At 36.1% G+C, this 25,453-nt stretch overlaps 4 protein-coding genes across 10 annotated transcripts; 2 read left to right on the forward strand and 2 right to left on the reverse strand.

Moving 5' to 3' along the window:
- The first annotated feature begins 23 nt into the window (after positions 1–23).
- On the forward strand, positions 24–8,058 carry LOC132907191 (nuclear receptor-binding protein homolog). Of its 2 annotated transcripts, XM_060960038.1 has the most exons (11): positions 25–605; positions 1,526–1,612; positions 2,105–2,329; positions 2,405–2,535; positions 2,639–2,733; positions 4,821–4,904; positions 4,990–5,277; positions 5,466–5,625; positions 5,724–5,910; positions 5,997–6,116; positions 6,184–8,058. In XM_060960038.1, exons 1-11 carry the CDS (start codon positions 477–479, stop codon positions 6,487–6,489), a joined length of 1,812 nt encoding a protein of 603 aa, XP_060816021.1. In that variant the 5' UTR covers positions 25–476; the 3' UTR covers positions 6,490–8,058. The 2 variants fall into 2 exon arrangements, with proteins under 2 accessions (XP_060816022.1, XP_060816021.1); XM_060960039.1 differs by lacking the exon at positions 1,526–1,612 and having other exon boundaries at positions 24–605.
- Positions 8,059–8,216: 158 nt separating this feature from the next.
- On the reverse strand, positions 8,217–24,910 carry LOC132907180 (uncharacterized). Of its 3 annotated transcripts, none has more exons than XM_060960017.1 (21): positions 24,823–24,910; positions 23,547–24,112; positions 22,477–22,587; positions 22,017–22,108; positions 21,544–21,636; positions 21,350–21,453; positions 13,751–13,815; positions 13,376–13,535; positions 13,164–13,306; positions 12,719–12,923; positions 12,468–12,629; positions 11,853–12,383; positions 11,618–11,793; positions 11,398–11,547; positions 11,043–11,325; positions 10,758–10,967; positions 10,544–10,694; positions 10,244–10,466; positions 10,028–10,157; positions 9,840–9,960; positions 8,217–9,765 (listed from the first exon to the last, which is right to left on the reverse strand). In XM_060960017.1, the coding sequence occupies exons 2-21, from the start codon at positions 24,110–24,112 to the stop codon at positions 9,050–9,052; spliced, it is 4,392 nt and encodes a 1,463-aa protein (XP_060816000.1). In that variant the 5' UTR covers positions 24,823–24,910; the 3' UTR covers positions 8,217–9,049. The 3 variants fall into 3 exon arrangements, with proteins under 3 accessions (XP_060816000.1, XP_060816001.1, XP_060815999.1); XM_060960018.1 differs by lacking the exon at positions 24,823–24,910 and adding an exon at positions 24,471–24,579 and having other exon boundaries at positions 22,020–22,108; XM_060960016.1 differs by lacking the exon at positions 24,823–24,910 and adding an exon at positions 24,471–24,579.
- Positions 14,154–15,503, reverse strand: LOC132907224 (uncharacterized). The gene is made up of 2 exons (XM_060960104.1): positions 15,150–15,503; positions 14,154–14,811 (listed from the first exon to the last, which is right to left on the reverse strand). The coding sequence occupies exons 1-2, from the start codon at positions 15,212–15,214 to the stop codon at positions 14,481–14,483; spliced, it is 396 nt and encodes a 131-aa protein (XP_060816087.1). The 5' UTR covers positions 15,215–15,503; the 3' UTR covers positions 14,154–14,480.
- On the forward strand, positions 16,915–25,408 carry LOC132907214 (electron transfer flavoprotein beta subunit lysine methyltransferase-like). 4 transcript variants are annotated; one of them, XM_060960084.1, is made up of 5 exons: positions 16,915–17,205; positions 17,731–18,189; positions 20,405–21,725; positions 21,995–22,664; positions 22,976–25,408. In XM_060960084.1, exons 1-3 carry the CDS (start codon positions 17,157–17,159, stop codon positions 20,740–20,742), a joined length of 846 nt encoding a protein of 281 aa, XP_060816067.1. In that variant the 5' UTR covers positions 16,915–17,156; the 3' UTR covers positions 20,743–21,725; positions 21,995–22,664; positions 22,976–25,408. The 4 variants fall into 4 exon arrangements, with proteins under 4 accessions (XP_060816067.1, XP_060816065.1, XP_060816066.1 ...); XM_060960082.1 differs by having other exon boundaries at positions 20,405–22,664; XM_060960083.1 differs by having other exon boundaries at positions 20,405–22,664; positions 23,104–25,408.
- Positions 25,409–25,453: the final 45 nt, after the last annotated feature.

Below are 25,453 nucleotides of genomic sequence, written 5' to 3' on the forward strand. Positions count from 1 at the left end.
TGGCACAGAAAAGGGTGCGGTACACGCTAATCGCCATACTGGGCGAACGTGACCGAAGACAGAGCGAAAATGAATACTAGAGTGTGTGTCAGATCGAAGCTATTTTGCTCATAACAGAGGTTTTATTTTGACAGTGTGATTCACGAATGGCCCTCGCGATGTACCGATACACCGGCTAAGTCCTAAGGGAAACCGAAAAGCGTCGATCCGTGCGCGTGACTGCGTAAGATCAGAAATATCGTAGCTTTCCTTGCAACTCGGGTTGTCGCGCTGCATGTGTCATTGTGAGTGCTAAAGGTGTATTACAGCACCGAGAGGCTCTGTTCTCTCCTGTAACATTCAGGTGCGTATCATCGACAGTGCACACTAGCGGCAGAACAGATGCGATATTGAGGTAAATCCTTGGAATTACCACCGATGAATTTGGCCGCGTTGTGCTCTGTTCGGTGCTGCTCCTTCAACTAATCGCGTGTGTGATGCCCGGGAGTCGCTCCAGCACGGACCCAGAGCACAAGTCACCGCGGGAAAGTGGTGAAGATTCGGAAGATGAGAGTGAAATCCTGGAGGAGAGCCCCTGCGGGCGGTGGCTCAAACGTCGGGAAGAGGTACGATTCATCTTTTTATAATATACTCACATCTATGTGTTTACATCTTGTTTACATTTTGTTTATTTACTTGGTTGGGATTTTGTTCTGATTAATATGGTTTCAAACATATTTGGTCTATATATGTTCTTGTTGAAACCATAATTGTATTATCTCTATATGAGAAATGTGACGAAGGAAGTCTCTTGTGATACATTTTGTCTCCGCATTGATTCCAATTTGGTTAGATTATTGGGACGTTTGTATACAAATAAATCAGAGTAAACAGTGAGATATGGATGTAGTTTATGCAATTCTTTTCTATGTAATATAGCAATATATTTTGAGACTTCATTTATTAATATGGTAGGTAACAAAAAGATATTATTAAAGATTCCTTCAAAGAAAACTAAAAATCTAACAGCTATAGGCTATTTTTCTTATAATCTAGCTTAGTACTTGTTTCATTCGAGGCTGGAAAAAGTAAGCTAAAGCCAAATTGTGTTTAATTTATTGTATAATTGTATTTAATATATATAATATACATGCATTATACATGTATACATATATCATAAAATTAGCTCATTATGTCATAAAATTACTAAATATATTGCTTGAAATGTATTATACAAAAATATCTTCAAGCTTGGCAAACTAGTTTCTTCAAAATTTATGTAAACATTAAATGTTTTTGAATTTGTAAGTGTAAACTGATTTTCAACAATTCCTTGTCACTAAGCTTTCAGCATCTGTGGTACTTTCTATTTTCATTCTAGAAACAAATCAGCATAATTGGATCATTAACCAGGTGCATTTGCAAACCTGCTTTATTGTTCTATTTAAAAACTGAATATTCTTCTGTAAAACATAAATAACATTAAATAAAAAGCAATGGAGATGTTTTATCTGTTTGATGTTCAATAACCATTATTTTATGTTAGGTATATGTAGGTTCCAAGTCCACGTTAGCCGAAGGCTCTACCTTTGGAGCAGCCAGAGGCAGTGAAAACGAAGTTACTGAAATGGAGGTATGTCTATTTAGAGAAAAATAGGCTATCTCTTTTGGTTTATGTACCTTTTCTATTAAAACTATTCAATCAAAAAGATGTAACATAAATAGAGGATTTATTACTCAATATATTTTATTTCAATATAGCCCATTGTTGTAAATATTGAATGAGCTATCTCCCCTCCTTAAATTCTTTGCAAGGTCACATTGATGTAATGACATCAGGCATGAAATTGTTTGAATTATGCTTAAGTAACTTAAAATGGATGATTGCAGTAATATATTCTGTCATTTCATAACCATAGACTCTTCAAATGTAATTTGTTAATAGCCTGTTTTTGTTTTTCTTTGTATAATTTTTATATGTTGTAAATAGATATTAATATATATTTGTAAATGAAACTTGTAAATAAACTAACTTTATGTATTTGTGTAATTAGTTTATGTTTCATAAGTAATAATACATGAATGAAATAAAGTATTTTTGTAAATAATATTATTTTCTATTTAGGTGGAACAACGTGATGTACCAGGAATCGACTGTGCCTATTTGGCAATGGATACTGAGGAAGGAGTTGAAGTTGTTTGGAATGAGGTGCAATTTTCTGAAAGGAAGAACTTCAAAGCACAAGAAGAAAAGATACAACTTGTATTTGAAAATCTTACACAGTTGGAACATCCTAATATTGTTAAATTTCATAGGTATTGGACAGATACCCATAATGATAAACCTCGGGTATGTTATGAAAGAAAGGAGTAAAAGTTTAAATTGGCTTGAATATTAATTGTGATGTTATTTATTATTTATTAGGTTATATTTATAACGGAGTATATGTCCTCTGGGTCTTTAAAACAGTTCCTAAAAAGAACAAAACGCAATGTGAAAAAATTACCTTTGCAAGCATGGAAGCGTTGGTGTACTCAAATACTTTCTGCATTGAGGTAACACATGATTCTTTATATATATTATTTCTTAAATAATAATGCTTATTTATTTATATATGTATATTTTTCTATTATATGTATTAATGTCTGAATTTTTCAGTTATTTGCATTCCTGTTCACCTCCCATTATTCATGGAAATCTTACTTGTGACACTATATTTATTCAACATAATGGGCTTGTAAAAATTGGTTCAGGTAAGTAATTATTTAACAAAATAGAAAGAAAATTCTATTCTATGAGACACATTTTGTGTCCAAAAAGTACAGTCTTAATGTTTCTGTACTTTGTACAGTGAAACACTCTGCTAGCAAGTACAAGATATTATATAGTTGCTCATAGGTATTCAAGAGAGCACTTATCCCTAAATGAAACTATTTAACATATATTGGAATAAGAGTTTGCAAGGCACTTCCCCTTTTTTATTCACAGGACTATATGAGAGGCTTATAGTTTTGTTTCTCATAATTTTCATGGATGAAAACTATAAATCACAATATAGGATTATTATAATATATATATATAAAATTGACCAACCACTGATGTTGAAATAACAACTGTGAGCTAATTGATATTTATTTCATTCTTACATGGGGTACAAACACATAAAGTACGTATATTGCCATTACTGTGATTGCCTCCTCAGTACTCGTACTCGATAAGTCAATCGACAGTAATAAATAAGTTTTATACAGTTACTCAATTAATTTCTATTCAGCGTAATTTATAATATCGTAATTTATAATAATTATTAAAATAATTTAATAATTAAACTAAACGGCGTGTAAACAATATACACTGATATCTAAATGTTTTATCATAAGACATAATTATGTGTGAAAGAATGTGTGATATAGTTATATATTGTGAAGAAAGTTTTACTCCATGCTATAAATTTAACATTATCCTAATTGGATTTTATAGTAAGATTAACGATATGAAAATTATTCTTTAAATAAGCTTTAATGATAAATATATGTCAAAAAAGTGGGATATTATCTCTGCCGAATGTTCTTAACAACTTTCTATTTTAATTAGATTTATTCATTCAGAACCATTTCACATTATTGTTGTTACTGCGTTTATATTGTGATGTGATTTACCCTTTTCCTTTTCTCGCTCGCTTATTTCCTTTTTTATCCTATTTATTAGTAAAATAAATCTGTTAGAAAGATTGTGTATAAAGTACTGTTTACATATTAGGAGTAACTTGAGTCCTCGTTTTTAATTGTAGCAAATAGGCTAATCTAGATAATGAAAAAAACACAGCAAAGTCTTCGAAGAGAGAGGAAGTACAATCGTACTTTCGTCCATCCAGAGGATAAAATCAACTGATAACGACGATTCTTCGGTTCTGGTGTAAATTGTGAAAAGATGGTGAATTTGAAGAAAATGCATTTGGCAGATAATCATCGACTATTGCCAGCTAAGTAATTTAGGCATATTGAGGTAAACATTCCTATTTATGTATATATATATGTATGTATGTGTATACATATATATACATATATCTATATCTTGATTATTGGTAGAATGGTTCATATAAAATATTCAAAATTTATTTGATTTTAATATCCTTCATATCATTACATTGCACTTCTTCATCTCTTGGGTTATAATAACAAAGAAGGGCAAAGGGCCTAAGATGTCTCTTAGTCCTTCTGTGATCATTATCTAGCGCACGCATTTTTCATTGTGCTCTAATTTTTGTTGTATCCTTATTCACAAACAAAGCAAATTCTACGAATTCCGTTTTGGTCCTTAAAAATGTGAAATAGAATTTCATCATGCTCAATGAAAGTGCCTCTTTTTGGAATATAAATTATCCAAGAACAAACTGTGTAAATTACTTTCTTGCTGATTGCTTGCGTTTCATTTATCTTGCTTTTATGCGCTATGTTTGACCCCCTCAGAGGCACTTTCGTGCATACGTGTATATGCGAGAATTATTAACTGTATGAGGGCTCAAGTTACTTGTAGGATAATTTTTCAGTTACAACACAATTTTTCTAGCGGTTCATTAATCCACTTGTTATCATGGAGGTGGCGGGTATTCGAGAAGGTAAAAAGATAGTTATGTTGCTGTGACTGTATTTATTTTTTCCTTTTCTTTCTTTTTGTCTATTTTTTGGCAAATAAATACAAAGAATTCCTGCTACCTCGCAAAGAAAGTTTTTTAACTCACTGCTTGTTAAATACTTTCATACAAATATACATATTTTGTGAGTGCCTATCTAAAATATATTTTCTTAGAAATAACCATATGTTCTTCTTATCATTACAGTGGCTCCTGATGCGATTCATCATCATGTTAAAACATGTAGAGCAAACATGAAGAATATGCACTTTGTAGCGCCTGAATATGGAAGTAAGTGTATCAGATTATTGATAATCTCTTTATATATTATATGTTATTATACATGTTGTTTATTATACCTTACTGTGTTTTTTAGATTCTGTAACCCCTGCTATTGATATTTATTCATTCGGAATGTGTGCTTTGGAAATGGCTGCATTGGAAATTCAGGGTAACGGTGATACCGGTACGATCGTGACCGAGGATAACGTTCGAAAAACTATAGAATCGTTAGATGATGCCCAGCAAAAGGATTTCATTCGAAAATGTCTTCAAGTAGACCCACTCAGTAGACCAAGTGCAAGAGAGCTCCTTTTTCACCCTGTCTTATTTGAAGTGCATTCATTAAAATTACTTGCTGCTCATGCTTTGGTTAATTCAGCCAGTAAGTTTACTAATATCGCCATTATCTAATCTCTATATTGTTTTGTATTTCAGAATTTATCATGTGTTCTAATTATAGGTATTATATTTTTTATAAGAAAAAGTTATATAATGTAGCGGTTAGTCTAGTAAAAATAGAACGTTAAGTGGGATTTCTTAGAAATCAATTAATTTTCACAACTTTTTCAGCTAATATTTCAGAAACGATAACAGACGAAGTTTTACAAAGGCTCTACGGTCCTGATACGGTAGTCGCAGAAATTAAATATCAAGGTCGACCACCGCAGCAGATTCGGTTAAGTGATATCCCTGTTACAGAGAAGTTAGAAAAGTTCGTCGAAGATGTAAAGTAAGTATATTAAATAGTTTTACGACAAATGTATCGAAATGATTGCGTTTTTAACCTTGTATCCATTCTTCAATCACATAAATTATTTGGGTCGACAGATATGGTATATATCCCTTGACAGCATTTATGGCGAAATTACCACCACCCGTTCGACCTCGGGCGATATCGCCCGAGGTTACTGAATCGGTGAAATCTGTTACACCGGAACCGGTGGACGTGGAGTCTAGAAGAGTAGTTAATATGATGTGTAACGTTAAGCCTAGAGAAGAAAGTTGTGAACTACTTGTAAGTGATATAGCACAATGTGATGAGTTACTTAACATCAACTATCAAGTCTAGTTTATGTTTTTTTACGCTAGTGTATTTTATAGATGACAATATTATTACGAATGGATGACAAAATGAATAGGCAATTGACATGTCCTGTGAGTCAATTAGATACTTCAATGCTTCTTGCGCAGGAGCTTGTACATTTTGGATTTATTAATGAGGTATTTATTTTATTAAATATTTTAAAAAAGGAGCACGACACAATTTTAAAATTACTATTTCTTATAGAATGATCGTGATAAAATAGCAAATTTAATCGAAGAGGCATTAAGGAGTTGTTTTAATAAGCAAATGATGACACCAGGGATGGTGTCATTAACAAATCTTCCCACCCAAACTACTTTATTGCTGCCTGGCCCAGAATTTCAATGCTTGCAACACTTTGATAATTCTATGTACAATGCAACAACATCTCATAGTGATAGTGTAATAACTAACCCGCTGCCAAAAACCTCAGGTTTCCCTGTGTCGAGTAACACGAACAGAAGTCACGATGAAATGGAACCACCGTTGAATGCCGAGAGCGGTAGTTAACTATCCAGGATATCTGGTAACTCAGTTCACTGTGCCACTTTGCACGCTCTATGTATAGACTGGCTATGTATTTTTATATTTAAGTAAACAGGAAGAAAGAACGGAATTAAATGATTAAAAGAAAACAGAAAAAAATAAAAAAAAAGGAAAAAAAAAGAAAAAGGGTGCCGTGGCTAAAGCTTTAGGCTAAAAAATGTTAACGCGATAGATTCGAACATATTTTATTTACAAACTGTTTCGTATGTTCGATATATAAAAAATATAATTTAATCGAATGATCGATATATTCTCTCCTTTTTTTTTTTCATTAAGTCATAAGATAGTTTTGAAAGAGGTAGGATATTCACATATTGGATAAATTTTAATCAAACAAATGTCAAGGACGCGCTATACTACTTCAGTTGACTGTACAGCTCTAAAAGAAAAAAACGCGAATATGTAGCAAGTACAGAACTGTAACTAATTATCACGAATAATCGTAATAACCTGTTACTAGGCTGAAATAATAAAGGGCATTTTACTAGCGAATGTTTAAATTCGTCGACAAACGGAACGAATTATTTGAAATAATAAATGAAGCAAAAAAAGAAAGAATTTTCTATCGTAAAGTGACCAAGATGTATCATAGAAACTTATTTTGTATATACAAGTTAACACAGATTAACTGAAAACCAAGATGAAGAGAAAACGGTATAATTATTAGATACGGAAGCATAACTCGATCGTACAGCAATGCGAAAATAATAAAAATAAAAACGATTATGAGCACCGCACTTGTTTCGCTTCGATATTCGATGTATATTGTAGTTTATCCCGACTCGTACGAATCTTGTTTCTTCGCTCATTAGAATGAAATAAAAAACAAAAATTGATATCTTGATTTGTTTGAAAAGATAAAAATAAGAAAAAGATGGTAGCGCGTATAACGTTCATAGAGTAGAACGTAATACATCGGTCGACTAAATACAATCTTTTTGTAATTTATCTTTGTTCTTTTCTCTTTCTTTCTTTAATAAAAATCGGACACAGCCACGGCCCTTCTATACTTCGGTATTATTGATGTGATTAAACCAAGGTTATTAAATCTCGATAAAATTAGCTGAAATCCTTGTAAATAATTTATATTTTTAAGAAAATCTGTTGACACAGAAAACTAGTCATATAGGTATATTCGAGTGCTAACAAACTAACACCGACCTTATTATGTCTTTTTGCATTTATAACACATGCTTGGCCAAGAAATACTGCTCCGATTTCATACCTTGATAAATGAAGGAAAAGAAATGAAATTTTCAGTGACGCATTTCACTAAGCAAACGACTAACCATTACTAGCGGTAAAGAGGCAAAAAACGAAAAAACAATAAATAAAGTAACAACAACTATTACCAACAACATAAACTTTGATCTTAAGTATGTAAGTAGATTATTGAGGTAAAAATTGAATGTATAGCTTTATAATTCAAATTATAAAAAAAAAGAGAAAAAAATAAAGTGCGACGACTGAATCGTGGATATTATCGAAAAGGGCTGTACGATGACAGTGATAAATAAATACTATAACTCGGAATTCCACTGCCTAAAATTTGTTTTTGTTCATCAAAACTTGTCGCTCCTGTCTTTCCGATTAATTTTAATCTTTTTACTTTCCTATACACGTTTATATTTAAATTTATATTGACAAAAAGAAAAAATAGGAAGTACAGAGGGAAAACATGGAGTTTGAAATAGTCCGTTCTATAAAAATTTATTCATGTAGCAGAAAGAGAAACACGAGATGTGAACATATCTTTAATGTAAAACACTATTTAATGGATGGAATGTAATGAAAAAATGTCTTTACAAAAAGTTTTTTTTTTTATAAACGATATTCTTTTCTAGAGACAAGATCTAACAGGATGAAACAGAGTATAAATGTTCATAAAACAGAGACAGGGGGAGGGATAGATTGTATCTTCCAATCTTGTTTAGTTTAACATACTCTAAGCGTAATGTAATACTCTGATAATGCTAGGTCTTTGTTACGTGTTAAAAACATTAAGTTAAACATCATTATACATGAGGATAATAATAACTTTTTTTAAAAAGTACCGTTGTTTATTTTTATTTACTTAAATTTGCATGTTTGATAAAATTGCATGTTACAGCTCAAATTTTTCCAATTCTATACTTATGTGAATTTAGTAATCAAACAATAAATTGAAAGAACATTAACTTTTGCATTTAGTTACAATGGTGCTGTTCAGTCATAAAATTTGTCTCTTTCTCTATGTTGTCTTAGATATCCAATAATACATATTTCTCATATATAATAAATTATTATATATTCAACAATTTTATACTATAATAATAAAAATGAAATCATTACCAAATTTACCCTGAACAGCACCGAACTACAACGTGTTCTTGAGTCAATTTTCTTAAAATAATTCCTATTTACCTCATCTAAGCACATTATTAAACACCATAAATGATATAGCTATCCATTAAACATTATGGTGACGGTATGCTTCCTAACAATCTTGAGCGGTGAATCGATTTCTTTTAGATTATAGTCAGATTTATGTTCCATCCGCGGAATGGGTACGATTCAGCAGATAGTCAAGATCATGTGCAATACGATCCAGCATACCACTCGTTGTAGCCTCGCAGTTTGTGATCACGATTTCAGGTGCTTTTTCTTCTCCATCAGGTTGTTTACGTTCCGTAGTATTAGCAATGTCAGGAATGACATTCACATGGTCTCTGCTCTTTAGTTCTGTTGCTGACAATAATTCGACGTCGTTCTTCACGGCCAACGTTACATCTGGCATTGCGCTTAAGCGCGATTCGACGTCAGCGCTACATAAAACTTTGGCTGAGCTCTCTGGCGAGGGATTGTGTGCGATGAAGATTTGTCCTTGAGACTCCCTATATTTACCAAATTCCCGGAAACTGCAGCACTCGCTGGCGCCATATGACGCCTCGTTCATGCAGTGCAATGATCGTGGGGAAAACGCGGTATCGAACACGACAGCTTCTTGATACTTTCGTGGACTAGTGCTATAATTTTCCAAGTTTATATCGTCCGAGTGATCGATGCGGATTTCTGGCAGGAATCTGCTGGTGACAGGGACGGAAGGTTTCGAATATGAAGATGAGGACTCGTTTATAAACTCGCGCATGTCTATACTACCCACTGCAATCCCGCGAGCTTCTAAATACGGTTCAGCGATACTTAAGGATGACGACGGCGGAGCAGTATCGTTCTCCACCTCGGCGCCGCTCTTTGAACACACTGGTAAGAAGATAAATTCAATTGATATATTTTTATGTTTATTATTATCTGATGATATAATTTTCATAAATTACCTTTGATTGGCTCGGATGTTATATCCTCTTCTGCATCTTGTTTCCACTTTAGTTTTCTTAAGATTACATCGACGGTAGTTAATTCGCCATTCACGATATAGATTATCATTATAACAAAGCCCTAAATTTATGCGTGTCATCGTTAGATATTAGATTTTTAATTGTTTCAAATTACTAGTCAGACTTACCAAAGCAGAAGAAAGAGAAGCGAATATGTAATGAAAGATGATAGAGGTAGAATTTATATAAAAGATGGAGGAGGCTTCCATTGCAATGACACCGCAAATAACTATGGCAGCTCGATGAAGCATTCGTAATCTGAAGAAAAAAAGATTTCAATTTTTCATCATATAATTATCTTTTAATTCGTATGATTTTTAATCGTATGATTTAACCGATTATACCTGGCCTCTATTGCTTCCTTTTTCATAACATTCTCCTCAACAAGAGCGTGAGCCTTGTGCGAGATTCCCAAATACAATAGCACAAATATAAGAAACATCATCGTTGCGCAAGTAACAAAAATATTATAAACGCCGCTGCCAAAAATTAACCACCATGACTCGTGTCTCCAACCAGTGCTTTTGTGTGTAAGTTCAGTACTTAACACAGCCAAGATAGGGACGCCTACATTAAACAAAAATGAAAAAATTGATAAAACTCTATATTAAATTTTAATTGACTTTTAATATAATTTTCCGGACCAGTAATCACTGCTATGACAGTAGGTTGAAAATGTTGACTGGATCGAACTTGAGTTAGACCAGCATAAATGATAAGAGCTTCCGATATAGGCGCTGACATACCAATCAAGAGGAAAGCTTCTAAAGTTATCGCTACGATCGCATAGGAACTCTAAAATAAAATAATTATTATCAGAAAAAGTTTCTGAAGTCAACGTATACATATTTGAATTACCTCTGGTAAGTGATTATGCACGGCATAAATGAAAACAGCCATTGCTCCAACCAAAGCACCGCAACACTGAAGCTTTAAAAAGTTCAACCAATTACGATTTTTCCACCAAAAGATTCCCAGGATCAAAGAAGATATAAGACACTGTGCCAAACAGCTACCACATCCAAATATCACGATAAATGTGGTTTGTTCCTTTTTTGCAAATACTACCTGCATTGAATTATTTTTTTTTTTTGAGCTATTTCGCAATTCGAAATAAAATATTTATAATTTATCTGAACTTACCCTTACAGCACGTGCCGTTAAAAAAACTGCGAAAGTACCACTACTAGGGCAGAGACAATGCGTTGTGGCATCACCTGGAGAAATATTTGCGATACAGCTATTAAGGTCCCAGGAACCTATAACATCCATAAGGCCGCAAGACATATTCCATGAACTCGACTGATTTTCTATGTGTTTTAGCTGTAGGTCTACCCAAATCTTATTATGTTTATCCAAATTGAAGGCAGGTACTGCCACTGTGACGATTCGAGAATTAATACGAAACTCCAGATCTGTGCCATCGCTGCGAATAAAAAGCATTTAAATTAAACAGTTAAAACGTTAAAACGTTAAACGTAGGATCGCTATTGCTTACTCCAGTTCCTTGACATACGTGGCTGGAAGAAAATGAGACATATTCTTATAAACAATTACTATTCCATGTAGAGTGTTATTAAACTTTACACCACGTTGTCGTTTTTTCCATAATCGTATTGTCGTTTTGTCGTCGTACCAATTTGGGTACCTATTAAATGATAAGCGAAATAAGTGATATAATTACATAAAAAGAATGTTATTTAACAAATATTAATTACATGGATTCATCTATAGGGATTTGAAGAGAATGGGTAATACTATCTCCATTATGTTGTTGCAATTCTTGAATGTCTACCACTAATGAAGAAAGAGGTAAGTGCTTGTAAGGATGAGTAGCTACCTTAGACCAATGCACTAGGCTTCGTTGAGTTATTTGAAGAAGCAATAGAACTTTCTGTAAATTATAAGCATTATGTATTTCTCTTATTCGTCAATTTGATTAAATTTCTATACCTGTTGGCTTAAGATTGAATTTTTGTCGTCTAGTATTCGACTAATTATCTGTATCAAAGCCTCTATAGAGACATGTAAATCGTATGGATTAACAATATGCTGATAACGCTCTATTTCCGCCAAGATACTTAGGATACGATCACCTTCGCCAGGATAGAGAGGCAAGCTACGCGATTGTAGAATTTTCCAGAAGATAAAGATCGTTCCAGAACCAGACGTGTTTTGATATCCTAATGTTAAGCTTTTAAACTTGTTATAACGTGAAACTAATGGTTCGAACAAACAAAGAGAAAAATCTGGAGTTTGCCATTCAGGAGTGGTGGCATCTTTCATCGAGCACAGTCTGGAGACTTTCTTGCCTACAAAATGTTGAGGACATTCTAACAATGCTTCAGATCCAGGAGCAGTATCTGGCCAAATTAATCCCCAGGATTTCCCCCTCAAGCAAATTGGTATTAATGTTCGATTTACGACTTCCACGCGAACAGACATGGACTTGTCTGCCACGTTACAGGTATATATCGCAGATTTCTGAAAATATAACACGATAAACATGCAAGAAACTTAAACCTTTGACAATCAATTTTAAGGATGTATTCTTTATTCAGTGAATACCTGCGCGTTTGTAATTTTTAATATACTTCCAGTAGGAAATAAATCTTCCCACACCTCGCTACCAAGTTCTAGCTTCAACAGAGCTTTGTTTTTCGTCCAGCCGAATCCTATTCCAATATTGGGCACGTTGGGTGTCATACACGTTAATTGTATATTGGTTCCCTGCAGAAAAGACCGGTTTAGAGAAATATCAATCAATTTAATCAAACATCGTTTCAATTATTTAAGTCCATAGGGAGTTTCAAGATTACCTTGTCTATAGTAGCGCTCATTGGCATCACTTTTACATCTGGTTCATCTTTCACATCTACGTAAATACTCTTACATTGCTGCACGCCCCAATCGACTATTTGACAAGTATATTGACCCGCATCAAGTAAAGTCGCTTTTTCGATAGTTAATATGGATGTGTGTAAATCAGAACCATCGTTGGGAAGATGTCTATACCAGATTTCCCTAAACAATGAAAGTTGCCCTGTCTATCAGCTTGTCTAGACGCTAGCTATAGTCTAATAAAAAATTAAATGATCGTTCAAGGTCATTGTAGAGTATATTCCCATCGCTTTATCTAGCTACCCTATGATCTAGCTTCTGATTACCTACCGAATACATGCTTTTTGTTTACAGCAAAAAGTGACTTTAAAAGGTTTATATCATGGATGATATAAACTTTGATAATAACTCTTATTTTTTCACCTGGTGGCTTTATTCATGTTCACCAGCATATTGTCCTTGTACCACGTGAAGTTTATGTTATAACTGCCTTGAGCAGCGCAAGACAGAACGAATTGATCTCCCGGGTGAATTTCGTGTTCATTTCCTTGATTCAACCTGAGACTCTAAAAAAGACGTTGATCGAGATAATTGAAATCTATCACGAGTAATCTAACATGATCAATGATACGTACCTGCAATTTAAGCGCAGGCTTTTGTTGAAAGGTAAAGTGAGTCGATTCGAGGGATATCTCGCTGAGCCGTCGACGTTGGACCAATTTGTTGAGGGACTCTCGAATTTTGTCTCCATCCTCAGAATTTCCAAAAAAATGGAAAGTGATTTCCGATGTGGGGCTACATAATGGACGCGCAAAACATGAGAAGCTATTTTGACTGTTTTTATCTTTTTACATAATTATTTATTACATATAAATATTTTTGCTTTACTATCTAAGAATAATTTATAGTAAAATATGTCCTTCATATTTTTGTATAATATGTCTTTCTTTTCATTTACGGTCTCGATAAAAATGTAACTGAACTCTTTATTGCTTAATGTACCTACTCACGTCACGCTCAGGATTTGTAAATCCTCCATGGACGAGATATTAGAATTCCTTAAATACTTTGCAAGCTGCGAAGAAATTGCAACGTATTAAAAAACGTCGGCCGATCATTTCGAGGGGATATCGAACAAGAAATTACAGGAATAAATAAAAACAAATACATTTTTTGATAACATCTTTATGTATTATCGCAAAATAATCATTGAGTAAAGTAACAACATATTCTTCCAAGATCCAACGATTACAAAATAATTATATTCTTCGTCTTCTTGCTATGTTCAATAATTGTATGGTAATAAGGCTGTTCGTATTTACACATGTACGAACATGTACATACATATACATATTGTATATCCGCACAATCCGCGCGATACTTGGTTTTGTATCGCTTATTCTCTCGAGCGAATATCGCGATTAGAACCGTTCATTGTGATCGAGATGTACGCAGAAATACAATAATTTCCATCTTATCTCTAGAACGCTAATCTTGTCTGCTATCAATGCCGCTCTATTCGGCTTCAAGCGTTGGTTTTTGCAAATCATGACACACGAACGCAAAAAGTTGTTTAATAAGCACCATCTGTGTTTCAAAGTACCAGTGCCGAAGTTGCTATCTCTGTGTCATCTTCCTAACATCCAACGACTCTTCTTGAAGGTTCAGAGCTTCATACGATTGTGTGACTGTATCCAGTCGAAAAAGAATTCGTTCTTGATAGATTATCATGCTTTAAATTCACTCCGGAGTATCTAAGAAATATGGATCGTCGTTGGAGATGAGAACGCAGGATAAATCGCCGCTTCCAGGGCATAGATGATCTCGTATTCTCTCTCTGGATACTCTCAACACCTTGATTCCCGTCTCGCGGCAATATGCTTCCAATAGTATTATCTGTAGATGACTGGCGGAATCCATATTAGCGTCGAACGGTACGAGGCAGATAGTACCCTGGCTGTTCTCGCATTCCTTGGATGCCAAGGCTCTTAACGTCGGTAGCATACCGCAAGTTATTGTACTTTTAGGACATCTTGGCATTTCTTTCTGTTCGATCCATGATAAACTGCCACTGAAAATCAATTGAGGTTAGTGTATCGAGATTTATACTATTTTGTCAATTTTTTAATCAACGAAAATTCGACGGTACCGAAGGAAGCTTGCAACAACAGATCAAACGTTAATTTCTGAAATACGTTACTTTAATGTCTATTTCTGAATATGACCTTTCACTATTAAGAAATGTAACAATTGGACATAATGTGCAAGAATCGTAATCAGTAGTTTCGCAAACGTTTGTCGATAAAGTTGCAACGCATTCCATCGTGACGTGATCGAATTAATCGTGAGATCGACTAACATTACGCGTCATCTAAAAACGTAACGAGTGTAAAAGATAAAAATTTATACCTGTCAGTCATCGTAGATGATGCGTAGGATTGTTTCGTACAGCGTAAGTTTTGGCAACGCGTCATATCTCTGAGTATCTGTTTCTGATCGTTTTTCGGTTTGCCGTTTCCTGGCGCGACTCGTTTGCACACTTCACTGAACGTTGGAATTTTCTCGTTTTTGATAGCCAGTTTATAAGAGGTAGAGTACACTTTCGTTGGTGATCCACTGATTCACTGATCAATTCTTGGAACCTGTTCGTCGGCACGCACGGGTCGTCTTCCCGATACAATCTTATGCAACAGTGAAAGACTTTCACGATCGCTTCCGTGAAAAGTACATGTACCGACACTATAACTCGACCGAGGTTTCAACACGAATGACCTCGATAGCCGATACGCGGCGCTTTTATAACGATCTTACCCCCACCGCCACCTGTACTATATATCTACGGGTATTCCAGATAAACCGTGTCGAGTCTGTGTACACAGAACGGAGCTTTTTATCCAAGAATTGGCTTTTACCAGGAAACGAAATAACTCGAAGGGCAAAGCTAACGAAAGCTCAATGATAATTTTATTTATAAGCTGAAACCCTCTCGCTGTGAGAATACGGGCGTGGAACATTCTCATACCAATTAACACGTGGCAATAATTTATTTACAATTGGAATTTTAAGGAAAAACCTTCGTTATCAATTTTTCTAGAATTGTTATATATTCCCGACAAATTTCACAACGTACTTATAAATTTGAACTAGCAGAATGCATCGTGTTGACATATACATAAAATTAAATCGCGAACATTATAACGTAATACTCCTTGTAATTGGTGAAAGAGGAAATTGCGTACGATCCATATGAAAGTAGCTACGAAAGTAGTTATGATAAATAATGATTTTCGTTACAAATGCAAAGTTTAGGCGTTATATTAAGATAGTGTCCGGGTCAGGGACTTCGTTTACGATCTCTGTTCACGAGAAATATCGTTTACCTGTATTGCATACGATCGAGACAAGGATAGAACAGCAAGAAATTTTAACTCTGGAATGGAAACCTTAACTGGTGAATGAGATAGCGTTTTTTCCGTATGCATAGTGGCGTAACCTCGTCAAGTACATATGTATTAACTTTCCAGTGACGACTCTTCATATTCGAAGCGACATGAAAGTAAACATTTTTGTTATCGTACACGGCCACTGGACATGATAGATACCATGAAAAATTTGTTTAACAAGTTTCGCATCCATTTTCCTCGACAGGACATCTCAGGTCAATAGCACGTGCTTCTATCATCGTGCATGATGCAAACGGGTTGAATCTTGTATCTCTGGTTTCATCAGCCTTGCAATTGGACAGATTTGCTGATAATCCAGGTGGAAATCTACCTGAACATCACGGATTGCCGAGGGGAATTTCAAAAAGTCGATACCTCGCATCTGTTTTGGTCTGTCCCCTATTCTATCTGTTTCTCACTCCCGTACATTGCTCCTTTCGCTTTCTTTGTCCCATTCATATACGTATTATATCGCTCGCATTTATCTCCAATCGCTTTTCATACCGTTGTATTCCGTAGAAAAAACACGAGCGCGCTAAAATTAGATCGAATCTACGTAACAATTCTAATTTCAGCAAGCTGAAAAATTGATGCGTTATGTAATCAACTGGTTACAACCGTTTCATAATGATCAGTGACAGATGAATTTGCTATTTTCGAAATTGGAAAGGTTTTACCTATTTGGCAAACTTTTAAACCTTTTTTATTAATTGCGCGGTTTCTTTTTTTTATTTTTACAGAATATGGAATAAAGAAACGATCGGTCAGCTACCTCGGGAACGCGCATGCGCAATCGATCCGCCGGGAATTCCGAATCTCTTGGGCAAGAAATCGCAGACTATAGCTTCGAAAAGAGGTCGATTCTTGGTATATACGCAGCTCGGATATATCTACTAAGAATTAACTGATCGCCGACTGTTCGTATAAACATTGAGAACGTTCACTGCGTAAGACCGATTAGGATTTTTTTAAAATGTCACGTGTTATGCAAGCATGGAAAAAGAAGACAAATTCTCGATTTGGTACGTTCCAAGAGAGTACGTGCTTTGGTTCGGTTTACTTTCGAAGTAATGAATGAAACGGTGACCTTGCGGGATAATCAATCATCGAACTTTCTAAGCTTCCAATTTCTTCATATTTTATATATTTCAATTCAGAGTTGAATATTAAATTCGGATTTAGATTCGAAGTGGAAATTGTTACGACAGAGGAATTTAGGAATTTCTTTGATCGAAGGTTTTTGTTTTCAAAATGTGGTGCAATCAACACCACAATTTTCGCAACTAAAGTTTCAACCTGGTGTCGACGCGATCTTATCGGTTCTGAAGAAAAGAAAAAAAAAAGAGAAAGAAAGAACGAGTATTTCTCGTTACGAGCGATAAGATCGTAATTTTCGTTATCGTTCTAGAAATGTAATGTTTTATCTTTTCCTAAGATTCTCTGAAGCGTTGTTATATTAAAAGAGTAAATAAAAGTACGAGATATTATTAGAATCTCGTCGAGTAACGGTGTCCAATGAAAAAAAAAAATATCGTTTGTCTGTTTAGACTGCTGGACGATCGAGAAAATAGTATTTTTTTACGGATCTTTTAAAAGAACGATTTCCAAAAATTTGCCGGGCATTGGCATCGAGAAATTCTATGATGGAATCGTTGAATGTGATTCGGAAGTAGTGCGTGCCATTTTTGAGCATACTGAGATTGTTAGGAGCCATATGACGCCAGAGATCCAACTATTTCTTTTAACTCCCAACTGTAAATTATACCACACGCGATACGAAAGAATTTCGGAGTCGAAAGAGATAAAGAGAAGCGTTTTCTTGGAACCTTTTTGGTCGATTTATTGGCCAGGTGGACAGGCTCTCACTAGATTTGTACTGGACGAAGGAAGAACACTTTTTAAATCCTCGAAGGAAATTTTGGATCTTGGTGCTGGATGTGGTGCCACCGCTATTGCTGCAAAGCTCGTTGGCGCTGACAGAGTTGTTGCTAACGATATCGATAGAGGTTCGTATAATTTCACATACGATAGTCGCGCATACGATTCAATACGTATGAAGAATGTATATCATTAGTATTCTGTATTTTCCATCAAACGTCAATGGATTTGCTAAAGAGGAAATTGCGAATTGGAAAATAACGATTAAGAAGAGATAATGTAAAATTCTTAGTCGCTTGGAAATCCATCGTTACTTAAAACGGGAGGAGCGGATAAAATCGCGTTGTTATGTATGAGTGTCTCGTGAGAAGGAATGCGCGGCTCGTTTTACGTTTCATACATTTCCTCGTTCGCGATCAGCGGCATTAAAATACAATCGTCGTTAGACGGTACTGTTCACAGACATTCCGCTTACCGGGGAATTATTATCATTATCATTGGGAAACGTTGAAGCAGTTTGAACTATTTACACGAGCAAAGGAAATTTACTATCTACATGGGGAAGAACCGAGTGCATCGTGCTCGGTAAAACGAGTCGAGCGAGTCGTTGGAAATACCCTGTAGAAACAGAAAAAAACGAAAAGACGCTGGTAGAACTGACGTCACTTGTGCACCTGCTCAGGTAGCCAGAAAGCAACGCAGCAACGTCTGGATTCGGATGCCAGATTTCTAAACGGTTGATGCAAAGTTGTACGCACTCGAGCTACTAATATAGTTGCTATAAATAATTTGTACCAGAAATAGAGAGTCTTAATCACTGGGGAATAAATTGGAGAAGGAAGCGGTTGGATGCTGCGGTGGATGCAAAGGCGTAATAAGCAGAAGTACAAGTTGTAGAATAACGCATAAAAAATATGCAAAGTATCGATAGGAGTGATATTAAAAGGATGTAGAACTCCTTCGATAAATGTAAACGCGAAGGTCAGTCCAAAGCCATGCACATGTACAATTTTAATTTTTATATGGGAAACATTTGAGTTTAAAATAGGGTCAACGATTTTTTTATTTCCAAGAAAGAACTAGGTAACCTTAACGGTGTATGGAATAAATTAAAGAAACTTCGAAGAATCGATGTCACGATAATATTCCGACCTGTGATCACGTTTTCCCTTAATTGCATCAGCGTGTTTCTCACGTGTCGTGTTTGAAGAACACAAATCGATAATAAAGTAACTACCGGTATTTACGTTACATTAGGCGATTCAGGGAATTCAGCTTATTTCGTATGAATGAAATTTCCATCGGTAACTTTAGTATTTGATCATTCAAAGTATTCGAACTTGAAAAAGGTTTTATTGAATATTAAACGATTTTATTTCTGTTTTCGTAGCGGTATCAGGAATCGGGAACCGTGTTCTGAATGGTTACGAGGAAAATCAAACATGTGGGTCACACCGCACGGTATTCCCCATATCACGGAGGTACGAGCGCGAAGGGTTTGGTACTGCTCGTACGTCAGTGAAAGGTCTTCCATTTCTGGGTTTTACGTCCGTCGCATTTTAATCGCCCCCTCGTGCGCCAATCGAATGTTGCTGACTCACCAATATCACATTATAATATGTACCTATTAACGCGATATTTCCATTAACATCTCACGCAGCTGGAAAATTATGCTAACAAGCTGCGCGATACCGTACTTCTATAGACAGAGGGAGAAGAATTGTGCAATCAGAGCAGATCAATTTTTAACAAGAGAATGGAATGGCCTATAGAACATTCGAAACTTTCGACGTACTTGCATCGAGTCGTGAACTTGTAATCCAATTGTTTAGGCGAATCTATAGTCGCGATACCCTCGGCTTCACTCGACCTTAGAGGTCGTACTTGACAACGGTAGATTAATGTTGCATTAACCGATCAATCTTCTTTAAGTACTCTACACACTTGCTGCGTCTTGATATCGGCTCGGCGATTTCTTTTATCTTATCCAAGATTTACGGACACGTAATGCTTTCGCATCTATTATCGTACTTATAGTAATTGTTCGATCGATATGTTTCATTCGAGTGATCTCATCGATATGGATTATCGTTGCTAAATTGGCGACCGTTCCGTTTAAAAGCACCGATAGAACAGTCGTTGATGGAAATTAAAGCGTTGCTACTTTTACGTAATATCGCTTGTTCGAAGATTAGCACATGCCTGGAATTTTACGTAATCTCGATATGTTCCCGTTAAGCGGGTATAAAAGATACTACTCGTAAGATTTATCTTATTATTTCCGATTATAAACACGTTTATGTAAACATTTTACCATCGCGATATTTGTCTGTGTGATTTCAGTTGCCTGCACAGCTATTTCCATGAACGCTATCCTGAACCGCGTGAATGTCAAAGTGTCTCATCAAAACCTGTTACATGAATTGCCCGAAAAGACAATTGACGTTATTTTCATTGGAGATATGCTGTACGACACAGAAATTGCTGCTACTTTAATTCCGTGGCTCGAAAAAGCGCGCGGTAATGGGACGAGGATTTATCTGGCAGATCCAGGAAGACACGGTCTGACGGAGGATTTGAAGAAACGTCTGAAAGTTCTGAGACGTTACCGGTTGCCAGAGAATGTACAGAAAGAGAATTACGGTTACGACAGTTGCAACGTTTGGGAGTTCTGCGGATAACGAGTAAACGATTATATAATACGTCGAAACTCGGTGTACCTATCTTTGATTCGCTATTACTGTTGCAGTCACGTTTCTATATATATAATCATATTGCTACAGTTACACGTGAAACGTACATATATTCATTTGTCATGCGGTGACAATAACGCCATGGGTCTGATTTATGCAAAATGCTAAGAAGATTATGAAACGACGCGATAAACGTGATCATAGCGAACATTGCTTGCTGCGTGACTTGCACATATGCTTCATCTTATGTATACAGTAATATTTACGTTCGTCTTACGTACAGAGTAATGTTCAATTATCGCTATTTGTAATATGATTATTTATCTGATACAGTATAATACAATGTTTCGTTTACTCTGCCTGCTTATTAAAGCAGTGATAGAAGGAAAGTCGATCCTTATTTCCGGGAAAGGGAGAAGCGGAGGCGAAAGAGAAGAAACAGGGTTACGGCGTTAATTATCGAGAAAGCCAATCGGATGAAACTTACGAAGAAGGGAAAGATTTTTCTGGCGCACGAGTGGATGTCTCTGATTCGAGTAAACTCGATAAATTCGATAGTAACTCTATACTACTTTTCCAGATATTCTTCACTCACCTGTTTGCCGACGTAGGCCTCTACACTGCCGTGTTGCGTAATCAGTCCAGACTTCAAGGATGTCACGTTCGACAATTTGATTCTGCACTCGTATCTCGATCGATCTGCAAGCGTTTCCACGGATTATTTCATTTCCCAAGGGCGATCGGTCTCAGGAAAATGCATACAGGTGGCGAAGAATGAAACGAACTTACTGTTGTAGATTTTGGTGCCATTTCTACAAACGCATGGTTGCTGCTCCTCTTTGTCGTAAGGGCATTGTATTATGCAATTCTCGAGCCCGCATTCTGCGAACAAGCATTGGCCTCGTGTGTACTTGTGCTCACATGTGACTCACGCGGCGCGATCTCATGAGTCATAGGAATGTTATCCGCGGGTGTGTACAGCGAATACGGTAGACCTCTTAAGCCTTATATCAATTAATTATCTGGACTCATCAACCTACATCATGCATATATCAAATGCATATTAAATGCAAATGAAGCCTTTTTTTATCAAATTCTATGCATTTCATTTCCATAGCAACACATTTTTGTAATCATACAAAAGTATTGTTACTACTTGAATTTAATTAATTAGTACGTAAACGATATAATAAATACAATGGTTTGCAAACAATTTTCGTAGTCGTCTTACATGCTACAGGTAATATTAGGGCAAACCCTACCACCATCCACGGTATCCAAAAGGTGAATCTCACAGTTACGGCCGACATAGCCATTGGCGCATTCGCAGGTCATTGCTTCTGCTCCGATTTGCCTGGAACAGTTCGTAACGACTTCGTCATTTGTCCCTTGACACTTATTCACAGAAGAGGAAGAAGTTTCCTTTATAACAAATCGGGAAAGTTCGCTTTTTCAATTTAGAGGGGTCAACGACGCCGAGTAGCTTATTGATTTATCTACGCGATTGATCTTCTACTTGGTTTGATACTTCAAGAGAAAAACGCAATTTCACGTCACCAGTGAGATGGCTATGCCTCGTTAAGATTGCTTTGACCAATGTCGCGTAAACATTTTCGCTATTAGCTGAAATTTCTTTAATCCACGCTTCCTTTAAATTTCATATTTTAGATTGTACTGTCCGATTTCTTTACAGAGATAAATTTGCATAAATAATCTTCGTACTTGCAAGTGCCTTCATTTTGGCAAGTAGGATTGTTCCTGTCGTCGAAGCAGAGGGGTCCTTGGTTACAATTCTTCCCGCTGAAACCCTCGAAACAATCGCACCAGAAGCTCCTGCGAGCAAATAACGGTGGACTGTGTTATTTGTGCACACGTAACAGATCGAGGACACAGACATCCAGGAATAGAGGGTAAATTAATGGGGACACGAGTTTCATTAATGATTCATGAGCTGATATGATATCGTCCGGAATCACCTTACTGTTCTGTTTGCCCTTTGTGTTGGAACTTTCCGAAATTATTTCGTGCGATAAGCGATCACGAGGAAAATCCAGGTCCTCTTCTATTATTCGCTATGCTTTTCTATTTTTAAATTTACTAAAAAAAGAAATCTGTTCCAATATATGAGAACGGAAAGATAAGATATTCGCGATCATTTGTTTACTTTTTTTTTCTAACTCGAGAAGTTCTACTAAATGAACTTTTCAAAAATTGTCCGCAGATTGCGAAGCTCTAAACATGTGTTTCACGAAGAGATAATTCGCCCAATGCAAAAGCATTCGTTCGAACTTATATGAGGACAAACAGGACGATCCTAGTAGATAATAAAACAACTCAATTGGGTTCCAGAGGGGGACCTGTTTGCGGCCGGATAATACGCGTTTTAATAGCTGTCAAGAAGGCCATTGGGATAGATACAATGGATCTACTCGCTCTTCGAAAGTAAACTGCCCAGTGTTTGTATCTGAAGATGTTCATTCGACATAAGTATACTATTTGCTCTTATATAATATCTTATAAGAGACATAAATAGCAAATACTAAGGAATTAAAAATACATTGTATAAGAAATAGTGGACAGTATTACCGTAAAAATTCATAAAAAATATTAAGAAATTTATCGTAATAAAATATCATTAAAAGAAAGTACGACAATACTGCACATTATTTACAGATTATACAGTGAAACGAATTATGCGTCATGCGACATACAACAAAGTAGTAATGTTTAGATTTTCCCAATACATCAAGGAGGTAAGACCAAAAACGAAAAAGAGAAGTTGAGAAACTCACGTATAGTCTCCAGACACGAGGCAATTGCCGGAGTAGGAGCAATGCTGGACGGAGCAGCAATCCGAATTTGGCACGTCTTCGGTCATCTGGTACGTGACATTGAACCCGTACACGTCCAGCAAATTGTTTAAAACTCGTACATGATTGCCCTCGAGTCGATCGAGCTCGAACTCGATGACGAGAAACGGTCTGAACGTTCTAAACAATTTGTATTCGAACACGTTGCCCTCGGTGATCTCTTTTATCAGACTGGCGCCAAAATTCATACTCTCGGATTCGTAGTACGCGTACTCGGTGAAACTGAGTCCCTTATACACGTACACCTGCGTCAAATAGACGACGATGGAGCTGTTAGTCGCTGGAATATCGGAAACATCGATCACCCAGCGACACTTAATGGGCACCGGAAAAGACCGGGGAAAATTTGGGGTCTGGATCACTCCTCTCGGTGCCGTCAACCGGTTACCGCACGACACCTCGGTCGTCGTCGAACCTCCGTCGATTAAGGTCAAGTGAAATAGAAAGGAGAAGCTGATCACCATGGACTTCATCTTCGGCGAATACATCTAAGGAGAAAGTATTTTGAATTGAATTAATCAATGAATTTCTGTTTATGACGAATCTGACAAAATTCCGACAGCGTTCTTTCATCGAAGGTTTATTGTATTTTTAATACTGGCATTAAAACGAATAACTTTCATCTCTATTCCATATCCTGTCTATAAAGAAGCATTCAAGAAAACAATAAAGCTTGGTATGTTTGAGAGGTTCCAAAACTGAGAAAAATTGATGTTCGTGGAGCTGTGAAGCTTGTTATTAATTGCTCGTTGAATGCATATAATAGGAGCAATAAGTATCTTTGATGTATGGAAACAATGGAAACAAGAGAGCCGTTTATCAAATGAACAACATCCCTCTACTTACATTGAGGATACAAAGAAACCAGTTCTCCTCACCAATATTCAAAATGCACTCGTTCCTTATTCGATCGTACCATTACACAATCACATTTCGTTTTCATACAACACTCAAAAATTGTCCTCACTCTCGGCTCGTATCGTTCGCTGCTAGTATCCATAAATTTAAAAGGACACACAGACATGATATCATATGTATCAATAATTCACCGCACAAAACAATCTACAAAGGCAAAAAGATTTGTACGAATTGAAATTATCCTAGTTGAACGATACGAAGAGTAATATAGGAGGGGTAAGTGGTCGAAGAACACCGAAACATTCTGATCGATCTTATCTGTTTCCTCCAGGGCGATTACCAATAGGATCAGGAGTCTGCGGACGGTCGAGAATGTTATCACGAACGTACGAACCCGCGATCTGCCGGGCAGCTGGGCGTTAGCCCCTTCCGCACAAGTGATCTCTCCACGCGCACCCTCAGTGCATCCCTCGTTCAACCATTCGTGCTCTTATTGTCGACTGCTTCATAGGGTTGCTGACAACCCCTGACGTACATAGGAAAGTTTTTATTCATATTTGTTGTTGGATTGCATGACTGTAGATTGTAAAAGGAACAACAGGAACATAGCCGAAGGAACTGTTCATGTTCGGGAATCGGATTGTTCTTTCAGAAGGTTCAAGAATTCTGTGCATGTATGTGTGTGCATTAAGATTTCTGGGGAAAAAAAAGTAGTAGGATTATATTCATGTAAATATCGATGGATATGTGCATGTGAAATATTTTAAAAAATATTGGTGATTATTTACAATGATATTCATTTTTATTTTATTGCGTGATTATTTATGTAATGAGATGACTATCAATTCACAATGAGGTAAATAAGAGATAAGATAAGAATAGATAATTGTAATGCTGATTTAAATAAAAGACAGTATAGATTTCTGTATCATGCACTCTTTGATTCAAGGACTTCTTAGGTCACGGTTTGA

The sequence above is a fragment of the Bombus pascuorum genome, chromosome 5 (assembly GCF_905332965.1).
Source record: "Bombus pascuorum chromosome 5, iyBomPasc1.1, whole genome shotgun sequence".
In the NCBI taxonomy this organism is placed as follows: Eukaryota; Metazoa; Arthropoda; class Insecta; order Hymenoptera; family Apidae; genus Bombus; species Bombus pascuorum.

Bases quoted from the DNA above. Each gene is read 5' to 3' on its own strand.
- LOC132907191 (XM_060960038.1), top strand. From the start codon at position 477: ATGCCCGGGAGTCGCTCCAGCACGGACCCAGAGCACAAGTCACCGCGG. The intron at 2,330-2,404 runs GTATGTTATGAA...ATTATTTATTAG, and splicing joins CCCATAATGATAAACCTCGG to GTTATATTTATAACGGAGTA. The intron at 2,536-2,638 runs GTAACACATGAT...TGAATTTTTCAG, and splicing joins CAAATACTTTCTGCATTGAG to TTATTTGCATTCCTGTTCAC.
- LOC132907224 (XM_060960104.1), bottom strand. From the start codon at position 15,214: ATGACGCGTTGCCAAAACTTACGCTGTACGAAACAATCCTACGCATCA. The intron at 14,812-15,149 runs GTATAAATTTTT...ATTGATTTTCAG, and splicing joins TCATCTACGATGACTGACAG to TGGCAGTTTATCATGGATCG.
- LOC132907214 (XM_060960082.1), top strand. From the start codon at position 17,157: ATGTCACGTGTTATGCAAGCATGGAAAAAGAAGACAAATTCTCGATTT. The intron at 17,206-17,730 runs GTACGTTCCAAG...TTGTCTGTTTAG, and splicing joins GAAGACAAATTCTCGATTTG to ACTGCTGGACGATCGAGAAA. The intron at 18,190-20,404 runs GTTCGTATAATT...GTGTGATTTCAG, and splicing joins TGCTAACGATATCGATAGAG to TTGCCTGCACAGCTATTTCC.
- LOC132907180 (XM_060960017.1), bottom strand. From the start codon at position 24,112: ATGTATTCGCCGAAGATGAAGTCCATGGTGATCAGCTTCTCCTTTCTA. The intron at 10,467-10,543 runs GTCCGGAAAATT...TGTTTAATGTAG, and splicing joins TGTCATAGCAGTGATTACTG to GCGTCCCTATCTTGGCTGTG. The intron at 9,961-10,027 runs GTAAGTCTGACT...GCATAAATTTAG, and splicing joins CTTCTCTTTCTTCTGCTTTG to GGCTTTGTTATAATGATAAT.